Source organism: Notolabrus celidotus, chromosome 15, assembly GCF_009762535.1.
Source record: "Notolabrus celidotus isolate fNotCel1 chromosome 15, fNotCel1.pri, whole genome shotgun sequence".
NCBI classification, from domain to species: Eukaryota; Metazoa; Chordata; class Actinopteri; order Labriformes; family Labridae; genus Notolabrus; species Notolabrus celidotus.
The window spans coordinates 9899681-9915674 of record NC_048286.1 but is presented as its reverse complement, the minus strand read 5'-3'; the positions used below and the strand labels follow the sequence as shown (position 1 = coordinate 9915674).

Below are 15994 nucleotides of genomic sequence, written 5' to 3'. Positions count from 1 at the left end.
CATTTTGTTTTGTTTCTTAAACAAAGAGTAATATAACGGCCTTTTTTTTTTATAATGAATGATGTATTTTTACCTTGTTATATGGTGCCTTCAAATGGGGTCGTGTTTACCATGTTTAGGAAAATGCACAGTGCAATGCACATGATATCGTAAGTCGAAAATATCTTAAAAAATTGAGTTGTGACGTATCCGATGACATTCACAGAAATGGTGGAGCCCATAGACTCCAGCTTCAAGCAAATACATTGGGTTATAATGTAACTGATAGGGTCTGTAGTTAGAGGAGGAAATTAGCTAACATTAGCGAGAGTGGAGCTTGTACAACGTGGTTTGATTAACGTTAGCCACGTATGGGACCAAAGGAGCCATGGCAAGTGTTACTCCAGATCGTTAACTTTGTTGTCTTTTGATTTGTTCCTCATCACGGCATTCAGCACATATAAAAAAAGTAGTAATATTGGCATTTCCACCTATAAAGCAGAGAGGAAAACAACTGAACTTTTGGCCTCCATGTAGCCGATGGCGAGCAACCGTGTTACCACTTAAACCAAGCCACCATTCACACGACTTGTCATGGAAAAAAGGTAATTAAGGAACATTTGTCATCATCATTTTCACTGTGTGCAGGTTTCTCTCTTTTTTTTTTAAGTTATGTTTTTTTCGGCATTTTTGCCTTTAATCATTGGACAGCTGAAGAGAGACAGGAAACATGGGGAGTAGAGAGTGGGGTAGGACATGTAGAAAATGGTCGACCGTCCGGGAGTCCAACCGGCGATCTCTGCGACGAGGACCACAGCCTCTACGTGGGGCGCCCAGACCGCCATGCCACCAGCGCCCCAAGTTTGTGTGCAGGTTTCTATTCCAACTGATCCCTTCAGCAGGTAGATTTTCTGATGATTTTCCCCTCCATCTGAGCTGTGCTTATTGTTGTATGCTAAAACCCTATCATCATTTATCAGGCCTCACTAAATCCTGATGTCTAGGAACTTAAGAAATATTGATCAGTGCCTTATTTCAAAATCCCTGCTGTTGAAGAAAGTGATTCTACTCAAAGGCAACTAATTCACAGAAAATATCTCAACTGTCTGATATGATGTTCAATATTAATCATCATATTAATCATGCGTGAAACGATGGTGACAGCTGGCATCAACGCATGCACAAAACCAGAGAAGAAGGCTGCCAACAAGTAAAGCTGGATTTGAATCACACAAGTAAAGAGACTGTAATCTGCTTGGTTCCTTAAGTGTTTTTGAGTAAGGACTTCAAGTCCAACATGTTTATTCATTATGAACCTAAAGGGGTTTTAGTGAAAAAACATTGAAAGCAAAGAAAGCATTTGTTTGTTTACCATAAAAGTCTGCAGGGCACACTGAACAAGGTTGTGAATTTGATGCAGGGTGCTAGTTTTCAGCTGAAGGTACTCCTCAATGCGGTCTACGTTGCTAAAATACCCAAACCACAAGTCTTGTTTTGAATCAAAACAAAAACTAGAATGAAATCTTAATGTGTCTTACCTGCCCTGCACCTTGATGTCAGAAATGGCGTAGAAGTATCTGGACAGGTTATTCTCATCCACCATAGTGGCTCCAGTGGCTGGCTTCAGCAGCCTAATCCTCAGATCAGTGATGGTGAAGAAGTCTCTCAGGTTCTTGGTGGTATCCAGCTGGCCGTACAGGGAGGCCATGTTGTGTAGCCGAGGCCCGGCAAACAGGGCAAAGCGGTCCTTTATCTCAAAACGCACCGTCTTGTCATTCTTCCACACGTAACCTCTGGAGTAGTCCTCAGTGCAGATGATATCCAGCAGGGTGCGCTGGGTGAGGTCATTCACCGTCTTGGGCTCCATGGTGAAAGCGTCCAGGCAGTCAGTGGCGTAGAACTGGTAGGGGGTCCAGGTCCGTCCGTAGTCGAGTGACTTTTCCAGGACCATCTGCTCCGGTCGGCCTGATTCAAAGGTCAGCACAATGTCGTCTGTCAGCTCGATGGTTTTGTTCCACGACAGAGTGATGTTAACCTGGAGGGGCTTTGGGTACTTCTTCCAGGAGGTGGACTGCCAAAACGTTGTGGGATTTCTACCCTCAAAGTCAAACATCAGCTCTGGAGGATGAGCCAGCTCCTCAGTCGTGGCGTCACATTCATTGTTGCACATGTAAGGATTCTCCTATAGAAAGAGATTAACATGTGTTAGTGCACACAGGAATACAGGTATATGTTTTTGTATGGTAGAGATACAAGGAAGGAAGGAAGGAAGGAATTGTACCCCTCCTCTGGTTTGTGACAGAGATCCCCTCTACCTGCTTGCTGTAGAGAAGGTAGCTCTACAGCAGGACTCATGAAAGTTTGATCAGAATTGATCTTGTGGTGAAATAAATAAGAAATCTAGGCTCAGGCTGAAAACATCTGAAATTTTTGAGTTTAACTTTTGGCAGGAAGAGTTTTGTATGACAGACTGACAAATGGTTGTAGAAGAAAAAAAGCAGGAAAGAAATTAAATTCAAAACAGTGGTTTAAGTATTTTTTTTTTTAATATTGCTGGCTACAACATGGCACAATGACTCACAACACTAACAACTGTAAACCACTACTTGTTTTTAGCTCTGTGTATTTTCAACCAACCGTCTTGATATCTGGAAAAAAATCATCATCACGAAATTTGTGCCAGTGATAAGCAACAAATCCAAAATACATTATCCTTTCCCACACAACTTTCAACTGCTTTTTCTCAATGTTTTAGTGATCTGTAAAGATCCAAACAATGACTGCGTATCAAAATGGACGGCGCACCTCCATTTCCTTCCATTGTTAATTGTCATGCTAAAACATTACTTCAATGCGCACCGACATATTGCGCAAGTGGAGCCAGGAACAGATCTGGTTGGTTCAGCCACTGGACTGATGTCACACCCCTTCCTACCACCAACCAAAACACACATTTTACTAAACGATAAAACTTCAAAGATCCCTGAGGTCGGTCCAATCCAATCTCTTGTGTTAGTGTCCGTTACATCTTCTCTTACTATTCCTCTTTTTTACTGCTAATATCGCTGTAGGAGCCACATCTATCAACAGAGCTGTCAATCAGTCATCATTTTAACAATTAATAACCCCCCCAAAATAAATTCCTACCAAAAAATTGAACACACACACACACACACATATGCAAATCAGCATCATGAGAACTAACTGCTCTGACAAAAAGTATGTTTGAAAATAATTTTTTTTCCATGTATTTTAATTTTCTGGTTTGACACAAGTCCCATCTGTTGTAATGGAGAAGGTGGACTTTGTGAAGTGTAGCCTGTCATTGGGGGGACTTCACTCAGGGCTGCTTTTGTGCTGTCCATAGTTTTATACAACCTATATATTCATAAATGCTCATCAGACGTTCCATTAAAGCTTTCATGCTGCTGTTTTTTTTCGATATAAGCTCAAAAGTAAAGACAATTTAAGGATCACAAAAGGAGTTAACTGAGTACATACACAGAAACAGCATTAACTGTGGTAATGGTTTGCTTTAAAGAAAGTGATGTCCTTCTTGTGTAGAGTTAAGACTTTTACTACTTTTAACTAATGGATGCTAGAGATAAAAAACTAAAATGTATCGATTAGTTTGGAAGATACATTTTGAAATGAAAGCCTAGAGCTCTTGTTAGTTTTAAATCAGCTCACTTTGCAGTCCCACCCTCACAATTACAAACCCAGAAGCATCTCTCAAGTCAGCTGTTGGTCCAGGTTATTTATTTTCCAGAGCCTCGTTGCCTCACCATCCCATCATGATTCCACCACCGTACTCAATAGCATTTCTATCACACTCAGGGCAACGTGTATTTTATAATCTGCACTAGGAATGCTGCCCCTAGAGCTTCTGGCGACACTGACCCTCTCATTAAGATGACACTGTGGATCCCACATTCTCGTTCAGCAACCATTCCTGCCGACACTGCCACCCAAATTGCCAGTGTAATTGATATTCCTGTGTGGTATCTCTGCTGGGATGGGAATAGAATCCAGATGAGTGTTTCTTATGAAACACGCAAAGGGACATGCATTTTTCATGGGCCCGCGTCTGCTCTGTACCATAGACATCCACTGGAGGAGTCTGGCTGTTTGCGGTGGAGAAAGAGGAGCTCTTGATGCGTTTGTGTTTGTTTGTGAGAGGGGGATAGAGAGCTCTGAATGTGTTTGCTTGTGTGTGTGTGTGCACATGCAGTCATATCCTTGTGTGTAAGTGTGAGTGAGCGGCGGAGAGCGAGAGAGAGGAGGAGAGAGAGAGTTGAAACAGAGCCAGAGAGCACAAGACACACTCCAATTGACATTCCTCTCACCTCTGCTCCAGGAACAATGAGGTTAAGTGCAGATGAGATTCAGATCAACTGTAAAGCGGTTCGATAATCAGCAATCATCCGACACTCTACACGCAAAATTATCTAAAGGTGAGAGCAGTGCTATCTGCAACATTACTCGCTTATCTCTCCGTGCATTCAGCTCAGTCTGCCACTTTGTCGGGCGCAGATCGCTGGCAGGAATACTGATAAGCAGGCACCATTATATTTCATTTGAAAAGACCAATGGCTGCTTTTTTGTCTTTGAGTAAAGACCCTAAATTCCTCTAAAACTTACTTGATTCTTTATCTTCTCTCCAGGAAGATGAATGTACGAGTTCTCTGGTTTTAGATACAGAACTTCTTATTCATTTTATTCAGTCTGGGACTCTGATGTGCTATCAGTGACCCGCTCCTCGGCTAGAAGTGATAACTCTGCACAGAGGTAGAACAAGACTGAGGGATTGTGGGTCACTAGGCCTGCTTGGCTGACTCAAAGGAGTGTTGCATGATCCAATTAGGAGGGTAATAAGGGTTATACTGCTATAAGACACAGAGAGACAGAATAACAGAGAGTGGGAGGGAGAGAGTGGGAGATAGTAGAGGCCTTTTAGCAATGTTTTCCTTTAAACAAGAGATCTCTGTTGCTAAAAGTGATCTCCTCTCACACCCATGCACACCCACACAGTTCCTGCATGAAGCTTGAAAGGCCAGAGTGTAGCCTGAAAACAGAAACAGAAGAGGAAGAGAGAGACATCTTACAGAGAGAAGGGATAATAGCATGGATGTTTGGCCACAGGGACGATAAATTGTACTTGTGTCAACTGTTTGCAGATGATGTGGCACGTTACATTTACTGCTTTTCCCAGAACAGCCTTGGAGGTCTGCTCAGACCTTGACCGTACAGGAAGAGAGGGAGGGAAAAAAGACACAGACGGAGCAAAAGAGACCCATTCCCCTGTTGTCAGTCAAGGGCATGAATTTTCACTTAAATGTCTTTCATTTCTAGTCACGGCGATGTTCAGGGAGAGCAGCAGGGTGGCTGCCTTTGCATCCACCAAAATGGGCGCCTTATTCACAGATGATATAAAGAACTCAGACCGCAGCGTCCGTGGCTAATGAGAAAAACAATTCCCTGGCTGAACAGTGAGAGGCAGGGTAAATAGAGGCTTTAAAGGGAGAGAAATTTGCCTTATCACACCGGTAGAAGAAGTGTTCAGAGACCAGTGGAAAGCGGTCATAAATTCAATCTATAATCATTCTCTCTCTCTCTCTCTCTCTGCCTGCCGTGACTTCAGGCCTTCAGGGAAGTGATCATTCTACCCAAGCAGCCGGTTCACATGCAGAGGCGGGCTGTGGCAAACCTTTCATGAAAGCCCCTTTCATCATTAATAACACTTTTCAAACCTAACATTAAGTGACATGTGCAGTGTTTACTTTTTGCCCATGAATCCACAGCACACTGGAATGCTTTCATAAAGTCCGGGAAAGGTGGAATGATAGTGACACAGAGAAAGGTCAGGACCTTTCATTGGATTTCCTGTGGTGGTTATTTAACAACAAAAACAATGCATTATGTGGATCAATAGCTTCTGTGGTCATTTAAGACTCAGGGCTGCAGCACTATGCCGGAGGGCAGCTATTGGAAAACAATAAGCCCTCTCAGCTTGATCCTTTACCTGTGATCACGGCTGAGGGAGAGGGGAATAGTCGGCCGAGAGTTTGAGAGAAACAAGAGTTTTGTACAAAAAATGAGATATTGACCAACAGGAAAATGCTCTTATAAAAGAACAGCTGCCATGAAAGTATGAGGTAGTTAAAGGTTCTCTTAGCAGTATTTTTAGACTAAATATAACATGACATTAATGTTATTCATTTGTAAATACATTTATATGTATATTTGAAGTGTAGTTAACATTTGTTATCACTCAGCTGTGTAAAAATACTTGATTCTGATTGGTCAGAACACCCTAACAACAGTGATTAATTCTCAACAGCATTAGAGACGACTGGGACAACATGATCAGACATGTCATATCAAATCAATCTGCTGAAAGGAGTGGGGCACATATACACAGGCTACAGCTCTAGTGGTAGCGGTTGCTGACTCGACTACTGACCATGACTCTTTGCTGCATGTTTTCCCCACTCTCTACTCCCAACCTGTCTCTCTTAAGGCTGATTTATACTTCTGCGTCGCCCCTACGCAGCAGGGGCTGACGCGGACATGAGCCCCACATACTTGTGCATCGGTGTGTCCGTGTCGCGCAGCAATTCTCCTCCGAAACGCCTGAGGGCAGTGTGGTCTCTGATAGCCGGTCGCCTGCTTCCGGTCCTGCTACGATCTCTGTTTACTTTTCCACATCAATTCAGAGCGTGTTCTATTAATCTACAGCTGATACATGTTGCTGTTTATCATACAGACATGATTACATGAAGAATAGAGAGGAGGAGATGAAATACACGGCCGATGTCGGGGGAAGTGCTGTGAATGCGGGAAAGACAAAGCCGTCGAGCGGACCAATCACAGAGCTTGCGGTCCGCGTCGGCTCTACGCGTAGTTACATTTTGGAGGAGGTGCACGTCAGCTACGTGCGTAGGCCTCTGCATAGGTACGGGAGCTACGCGGACCTACGGCGTAGGCTACGCCATCGATTCGACGCAGAAGTATAAATCAGCCTTTAGACTGTCCTGTCAATAAAGAAAAAACAAAAAGTATGAAATAACTAAAAAAACAGAAGTTGTTTTCTGTTACCATTCTTAACTAGTAAATATTGTGATTAAAAATGTTGGTTCCTGTCTCATGTTGGTTTTGAGAATCAGGAAATAATGACAGTTACTGGGGACACATGTGAAAGCAGCCTGAGGAGCTACTGAACCCCAACCATCTCTGATAGGGAAAGTGGAACAACATCCTGTCCTGCAATCCAGCCATTAGCAGCAGAGCTGGCACCTCTGAATTGTGAATCGCTACAGAGTAACTTAAACCATAAGCAGAAGTGACAAAAGCAACAATCTATGACAAGTTGGGAAATTTGCATGTTTATGTTTACATTTTCTTAATGTTCAACATTTACATTAACACTATTCACACTTGCTTCTCACCATCATAAATCTTAATCTACGTTTGTATTTTTGAAGAACCCCCATTAGCCCATGTCTCAGCAGTCAGACAGTCCTCCAAACTCCACACCTATTGACATTACAAGCAGCTCTGCCAGGGCTTCTAATGGCCTGCCTCTCGTTGGTATTGCTGACAACTCTATTGCCACCACGGCTGCTGTGTAACCGAGCCCAGCTGGTTTCTATCAATGCTATATGATCCGACCGGGGGCAGTGGCTTAATGCAGGAGGCCTCAGCAGCGAGTCTTCGGCTGGTCGCAACTAATGATGTCCTGATCTCTGCTGCCTATAAGGTCAATCCAATATCAGGGTGTCACACAGTAAGAGAGCAAGAGAACAAGGAAAGACGGGGAGACTTGAGCTGAGAATGTACATCCAAATGTCATTCACTGCAATACGAAGCAGTTAGTTTCTCACTACACACTGTCATGAAAGCCAAGTAGGTATTTAGATGTAATTTCATGGCTGTGTTCAATAGTTTATTGAGGTTTTATGACAGGAATCAACGATGCGTGAGAGGACAAAGAACACATGCTGAATAAATTTGTTGCACATCAATGAAATCTCTGAAATATTTACTGAAAAATATGTGAAAAGGAGAGCAATGATGTTTTCTCTTAAGTGGGCTGCACTGAAAGCCTTTGCTAAACTGTGGAAATACACACATGATACACACACAAGGGGGCAGCTGATGATGTGATGTGAAGCAGATGCTTAAACGGCTGACATATGGCCCATGTGACTGATAAAGCGTAACCTGTTGCTGTGGCTTTTGACACAGGATGTGGCTCTGCTGATAAATTCTCTGTCCTGTGACAGCTCCTGGTGAAGGATGGGTGCAGGCAATCCAACCAATCAGTTTAGTTGACAGATTCCTGGACTTGAAGCTCAGATTACAGATTGAACCACACCACCACCGTTTCCTACTCAAGTCATCTCCCTTAAGGCAAGCTTGTTCATTCACCATAGTGACATTTTAGCTGGAAGTTTGAGACGTTCTCGCCTCTTTATTTCTCTGCAGCTCTCTCCAGGATGAGCAGCTACGCTTAGCAAATGCTGACTAAATTAATTTGGCTTGACTTGATGCGACTGAGGCAATGTTTCCAAGAAGAAAAAAAGAAGAAAAATTGTGCTATCAGTTACCAAACCGTCCTGGGGGAAATTTATTTTGGGTTTGAACAAAGACTCAGAGCGTATAAAGAGATCATTCAGCACACAAATTACACAGCGGTTCAGTCAGAAGCCACAACACTGGAAGAGAATAATAATGATATGTTAGTGGTTGAAATTATAACTCATCAAAAATACTCATTCATCCAATTCTGGGTAGTTCTTAATAAATAGAGCTCATGCTAACCTTTCCACCTAATTACAACTCAAATACTGCTGTTCATGCAGCACGCTTACACTGATACACTAAGCATGCCAATGCATAATAGTTCACTGTAGGGACATATCAGTTCACTAGAAAGCACCATAACACAACAATATGCGTTAGTATTTAATTAAAAAGCAGGAGTATGTATTTTTGTTGTGATGAGTGATGAGGGTGGAGGAATGATGTTGTGTATTAGGATGGTCTGGTAGGATGCGCTGAAGGCTCGACAGAGGGAGTGTCAGGATGGAGGTTCTGTCTCAGGCGTGAATACCATGCTGATCTCAAACATAGACCGTATAATAAATGGACGTAGTATCTGTGATGTCACCCATCTGTTTCTCTCTCTGTGTGTGGCTTTCTGCAGCCAGCCTCAAGTGGATGCTATGGCTATGTATAAATAGGCCTGTCAGATGATTGAAGGTGTGGTTTAGGCGTGGTCCTGCTCCTGAATATAGGTTAATAAATTAGCTTCATGTAATTGCATTAGAATAATGGTTGGCAATGCACTTCCAATGAGAGATGAGTTTACTTTTGGAATATAAAGATATTTATAATGATTATTTTTATACCCTGGATACAAATTTGCAAACAGTTTTGAACTCTCTGGATAAGTGTAAACCATTTCTAATCCAACTGTTGTATGACTGTGGTTCTTATTTTGGTCCTCATTTCTACACTGTGAATGACCACATGAATAATATGAAAAATACCTTTAAGTCTTTCACACACTTACATATAAACATGCAGTTATATAAATAAAGAGTCGGTGACCTGTGTGTACTTTTTGTGCTGAAGAGTAACTTCCTCTCTGCAGAGCCTCTGCTGCTGTGAGAGGAGTCTCTCCCTCTGGAGCAGAGGTGTTGCTGGATTAATCATCCCATCATCCTGCTCGGCCTTACACCTCCTAACCTGCCGCATGACACCTGCAGACCTGTCGCTGGCCCAAACCCCCTCTATCACACCTCCGAGTGCCCATCCTCATTCACAGGGTGCACCAGAGGAGGAGAGCTTGACAAATGACAGCTTGCTGATATCACTCGCCTGTGATTCAGTGTTCAGGGAGTTGATCCAGGTTACAAAAAGAACGATGATTTGAGTTGAAGCACCACTTGACAAAAGCAAAAAGATACCCATCAGAGACCACAATAAATTCTCAACTTTCAATAAGAGCGAAAAGGCGAGCTCTCTTTGCCCTGTTCCTGGATATGACTGAGGATGATACGTTTGTTGTGATACACAGAGGACGGGCCAAAAAAAGGATGATATCAAGGTAGATCTAGGTCGGCTTTTTAGAAGTGGGAACGCTCCAGTGTATGGTGAACACAGAGACTGAGTGTTGATCCTTTCAGGGCTCTGTATAAGCTCTGACGGAAGAGACAGCTGAGATGAGCCATGGTGAGATATTGGGAGAGTCAGAGCTTTGGCAGAAACTCAATAGAGCTTTAATGACCTGCAGTCAGGGCCAGCAGAGGCTCACAACAGAGCCAGACTTTTCATTCTTCTGACCTTCAGAGGAATGGAGGACGGAGGGATTGCTCATCTGACCTGCAAGCGCTCCATCATATCATATCTAAGGTTGGAGGGTTACAGACAGGGAGGAGCTGACAACTCATGGACGGAATTGAGTACCATGCATGTACGAGAAAGACTATCACACATGATGGTTTGATAACTTAAGTGGACCGGACATGTGAAGGATTGCCAGAAAGAAAACCCTGACAGTCCAGCTTGTTAAAGTCTACCAGTGATTTAAAATGATTTAATTGATTCACTTCATATTACAGGTGTGAACCCCTGCTAAACACACAGTTGTTGCTGCTTTTAAAACATTAAGATACCCTTCTTTCCTACCATTTCAGGCAATCACTGGTTCACAATCTTAGTTTCATAGAAGAGAGATTAATTAGCTCCAACTTGCTTGAGACAAGTGCTGCAAAATCCACACTGTAAGTCATAACAGTTAACAGCTTTTGGGGGTGTCCCAGAAGAAAAAGGTTTAAACTGTCTTCCTCTTTGAAGACTTCATTGCTTTCAACAAACTCCACAATGTGCAGTTTCTGTGCAGCGGTGTAGCTTCATCCAGTAGCTCCATCTTTTTTTTGATATCTTGCTAACTACTTGTACAGTAGTTGAGCTCAGTAGAGGTGGCACTTGCAGTTTTGAGTTACAAATGGACCCACTGCACAAGACCAATTTGCTGAAACATGCATCACATCCTGGTCATTTGTTGTCTTATACTGAGGAGTCTTTTCACTCAAACCAGCACTCCACAAGATTTATTTACTAAATACTACACCAGTGTTTTCTTAAATGTAAAATTACGACATAATGAGGGAGTAAAGCTGTTAGTAGCGCTCCAAGACTTGTCTTCCTGATTTTGAATCGCCTACAAGTGGTCCAAAATGCTGCTGCAAAGCTGTTGACCAAATCATCAAAAAGGTCTCATTTTATTCCGATCCTCATATCCTTGCACTGGCTTCCAGTTAAATGTAGGATCCAGTATAAAATTCTAGTTGTTGTGTACACAGCGCTCCATGGTCAGGCTCCAGTCTACACTAGGGAGCTGCTGAAGCCATATAACTCCAGCAGGACTCTGAGGTCCTCTGATCAGGGTTTATTGGTTGTGCCTCGTACCAGGTTAAAAACTTAAGGAGGCTGTGCCTACCTTTCCAGGTAGTTGAAGACCTATCTGTTTAGACTTGCCTTTCTTTAATCTGTCTGTTTTTATGTAACTTTTTTGTATTTCATTGCAATCTCTGTTTTGCCTTTTAAAGTTTTTCTTTTGTTGTTGTTGTAAAGCACCTTGTGACTTCTGTTCTTGAGAGGTGCTCTATAAATAAATCTTACTTACTTACTTACTGACTTACTTACTTACCTCACAATGTTTCCAGCATGCTTCAGGAGGAAAGCTTCCTTGAGCACCATTTTCTGAGTAACCAAATAAAAGACCTCTCTCTGCTTTTTATACTAGTTCATTGGTTGCACAGGTATATAGGATGCAGCTCACTTTTTAGAAGCTAAATCAGGTATTACAGTGTATCTTATATACAACATTTTAATGCAAATATCATCCTGATAGTTTAAGTATATCTTTGAAGATTCACAAGATGGTTTGAGAAAAAGGAAACAAGATTTTACCCTGGAATAATCATCTTCTAATATGATCATTTTATTTTGTATGGAAACAAATAGTTGCAAGAAGAAGGATGAATATAACTCAATAATCTAAAATTGTATGCATTAAAAAATGGACACTATAGTTGTAGTGTGTATGTGCTTAGCAGTAGCGAGCAGTTCATGAGATAAAGCTTGCAAATAGACATCATTATGCTCCTTTGAGTGTGATTTCCGAGGCTGCACACTGTAAACAAAGAGAAAACATATGCATCAGGTGGATGGATAAACAGCACATCAGAGGGTGAAGAGGTGACAGCTGTAACTTGCAATCCTTACAGACGCCTGATCAAAACAAAAACACAAACTTCCCCCCAGCGCTCGTGTTTTGTTTTGCCACATGCCAAGCCCTCCGCCCTTTGGAACGTAGCCCTCGCCAGAGCAGTCCCTTTGAGGACTGCGGCTCAGCCAGTCTGGCTTTTGAAGTACGCTGCCTGGCGAATCAGCCGCAGCCTCCATCCAGGGCCGCAGCCTTGATTGGGATTCACGGGGTGTAGGCAGACTAGGGGAAATGCACTCCACATTAATTAACACCTGGTCTCATTATCTGTCCCATGTGGCAGAGTCCCACTGGGGTAAATTTAACACCGCCTTATTATCATGGGGGATGGTGGTGTTGGTTGGATTTTATGTGTGTATAAAACCTTTTGTGTTTACATATGGATCACTGAATCCAAGCCTTTGTACATGAGCATTTGCTGTTTTGTGTTTATATTTATCAGTAAATACGCATACCTGTACATTTTCCCCACGTATTAGTGTGTGTGTCTGTGTGTGTGTGTGTGTGTGTGTGTGGCTGCATAAATCTGCGTGTGTGAGCTTGCTTGTGTGTGGGATTAGACTCCCTCTGATGTCAGGATTCAATAAAAAGCTTTAACATTGCTATAATGAGAGGATGTTTAATTCTCTCCCTCGCTTTGCGGCACTCTGTATTCCAAAGCAGAACTGGATAAAACCTCGCCGGCTTGTGTGGTAAAAATGGATCTCTCTCTTGTCAGGAAAACTTTACACATAATACTTAAAAGCGGACAGATATTTCAGAGCAAAATAAACACATCAGGAAAATTTACTGGCATTTCTCATGATCCTATAGAGACGGAGGAAAAAAAAGAACAATGCAGGGGTTGTTGGTTTGTTTCTCTTTGGCTTATACAGTGCTTAAATATTTGACACAGTCTCTTCAGATAAAGATGGCCTCAGCTGCATGACAAGACTCATGAGCTACATACATATTAAGTGTCACAGCTATTAATGCATAAAAACACTGCATTTTAGTGTTTGATTTAGCAACTTATTACAAACAGATTTAAAGTTTTGCCCTGTTATGCAGCACTAATGCTCTGCTATTACAGTAAATGGACTCCAGTTATCTTTGCTCTCTCCACATTAAAGCTGACACGAGTGGTAGTACATTATTTTCTTCGGTTTCAAGAGTTAGATGGAAAGATCAATCGGAGCCTCATGTCTGTGCCTTATGTTGTGCTACAGCAAGGGGTTAGATAACTTATCTTGGTTTAAGTATAGAAGCAGAGGTCTGCCAATAAATACTTAAAAAATAGCACAAATTCCATCTAGTCCATTATAAGGTTCCCAAAAGATCAGTCTAATAAAAAGGCAGTTGTTTAAGATTAGATTCCATGACTGTATATAACCATGGACAGAACAAGAGCTGTCCAAGGTGAAGCCAACATTTCTAGCGCACCCCCTGGCTATAGTATAGGTCTCAAAACCCACCTCCTCCATTATAACAGATGGACCATGGATCAAACTGGAGAAATACATGTGTCTCAAACATGCTCTCTGTGAGGAAAGTAAGTTCTTATTCTTTCTTATGCCTTTATTTTTCAGAGAAGTCAGTTTAAGTAGTTTCATTAGTTATTTGACCTTAAGAAGATGACGAGATGAATACAGGGCTCTGCAATGTTCACAAGAATCCATTCTAATGTGTACTGTATACCATCGTGAGTGACCTTTGACGTTTTATCGCAAAGTTCAATGTCTGCTATGGTTAGCAGAAGGAGTGTTACATCGTTGCCTCAGCTCTACAAGCCAGATTGCTTCTGTGCATTCCTCGACTCCACCAGCATGGTATGTCAGCACCCACAGAGGCTGTATTCATGGCTTCACAATGGGAAGAGATGGAGGTCAGCTGTCCATTTTAACAGTCATGATAAGTGGCTGTCAGGAATCTGATGTCCAAGCTTTATGTTTGAGCTACAGTCAGGAGGAAGCTAGCTTAGCTTGGTTAAATTAAAGGGAACAAGCAGTGGTCTGACTCAAGATTACCAAAAACATTCAAATTAGCACATCTTGTGTTTCATCTAGTCCACCATAAGGCCCACAAAGAGTGGTTTTATTAAAAGAAAAAAGACAGTTGTTGTATTAAAGCAAGTTCCATGCAGAAACCATTGTTTTGGCTAGAATCAGCCATGATAAGGGAATTTCTCAGGTCTTGTTTTCACACTGTATTTTTCTGTCTACCAGCGGATATCGCATAGGAATTTTAGGGCAAGTGGATAAAATGTTGTTCGTCAAAATTTTTCCCCAGAGAATCTCTGTCAACTAAAAAAGACCTGTTAGCTAATTAACTCAAAAGCTCATACCTGCTAGTTGGTCTCTATCTCCAAGCACTGAGGGGAATTAGACAGGCTAGCTGTTTTACTGTTTCCAGACTTTTAGCTAAGCTAAGCTAATTGCCTCCAGCTCTATTACCAAACAGGGCCACAGTCTTAAGAGATGTGTCGGTCTTTTAAGTCTTATAAAGAAAGATAACGCTTCAATGTAAAACAGAGACTGTTAAATTTCATTAGGATTTTTTATAACAGTTTGCAATGGTCTAGCAAATTAGCATGTTCATTATGACTCTATTGTCTTTGTGGGTGAAAGTACTGTATAGAAATCTTTGCCTCCATGAGTGATGACAGCTGTCTTATTGATTCCACTGAAATAATCTGATTTGAATACAAATTATTTTTAAACTTTCCATCAGATCTACTTTGTTTGGCTGCTGTTAGGCCGTCTAGTTTGAAACAATTTGAAGCGAAACCAAAATGAAATCCATTTGTTACCCTCGAATGCCTCCACTCTAACAACTTGCAGACAAATTATTCTAAAATCATTACATTATTGATTTTGACTCTCACTGGTTTCATATAAGAAGCTTTAAAACACATGAAAACCTGCCACTGAGGAGTTCTAAGTGCCTTCTCATGAAGGAGAGAATTAGAGGACACAGACTCAGTTCTCAGTCTTTTACAATGAGATGCAGGGGTCATTGCAGAGAAATTGATAGAAACTGGGATGAAATTGAGTGAGCGAAAAAAAGAATGAGAGACAGGGAATGGGAAATTGCTGCATTGTTCAGTGTGTTAGCTCATTGTGTGTCAACTCATCCTCCATCTTTTCAATCTGCATAGTTATTAGAGGCTTTTATTAATTTGAAATGCCACAGTGAGGAATAAAGCATTACTGAAATGTCACCCCTTTCACTGAGCATGATAAAATCGCACAGGCCACTTTTGGAAACGAACATTCTTCCCTTCTTTACTTTCATCTATATACCTCTCACCCCCTCCATCTTTCTCCCTCTCTTTCTTCAGCACAGACTCTTTCCCTCTTTCACACGGATCAATACGGCCTGACAACATGATGGCTGGGTTTCCTAAGGGGAGGTGGGTCGCAACAGTTGCCTGTCATCTCGCCATTATTTCTCTCTTTCAAGTTGTTCCCCTCTGACACCGCTCATGATTTTTCAAAATAAAAAAATAGAAATGTATACAGAAACATAACACTCTGCCATGTAGCTCTTAACCTTTTCAAATAATGCAGCCATTGTTTTGACTTCTTGGGGATGATGGAGGCAACCTGATGCAAAGTATATGAGCCGTACACATCAAGAGCTTTCAACCAAAGTTCATGTTTTTGAGGATAAAAAAACTACTTTATTTTATTACATTACATCAGACCAGTATCAATCCTAAGTCTTTGTGTGTGGAGT

General features: G+C 41.8%; 1 protein-coding gene across 1 annotated transcript in view; it reads right to left on the bottom strand.

The window, feature by feature from the left end:
• LOC117826286 (netrin-G1-like) overlaps positions 1–15994 on the bottom strand; it is a 95022-nt gene that overhangs the window by 45571 nt on the left and 33457 nt on the right. The window contains 1 exon segment of the mRNA XM_034702239.1: positions 1518–2161. Coding sequence (XP_034558130.1) covers positions 1518–2161 — 644 coding nt within the window.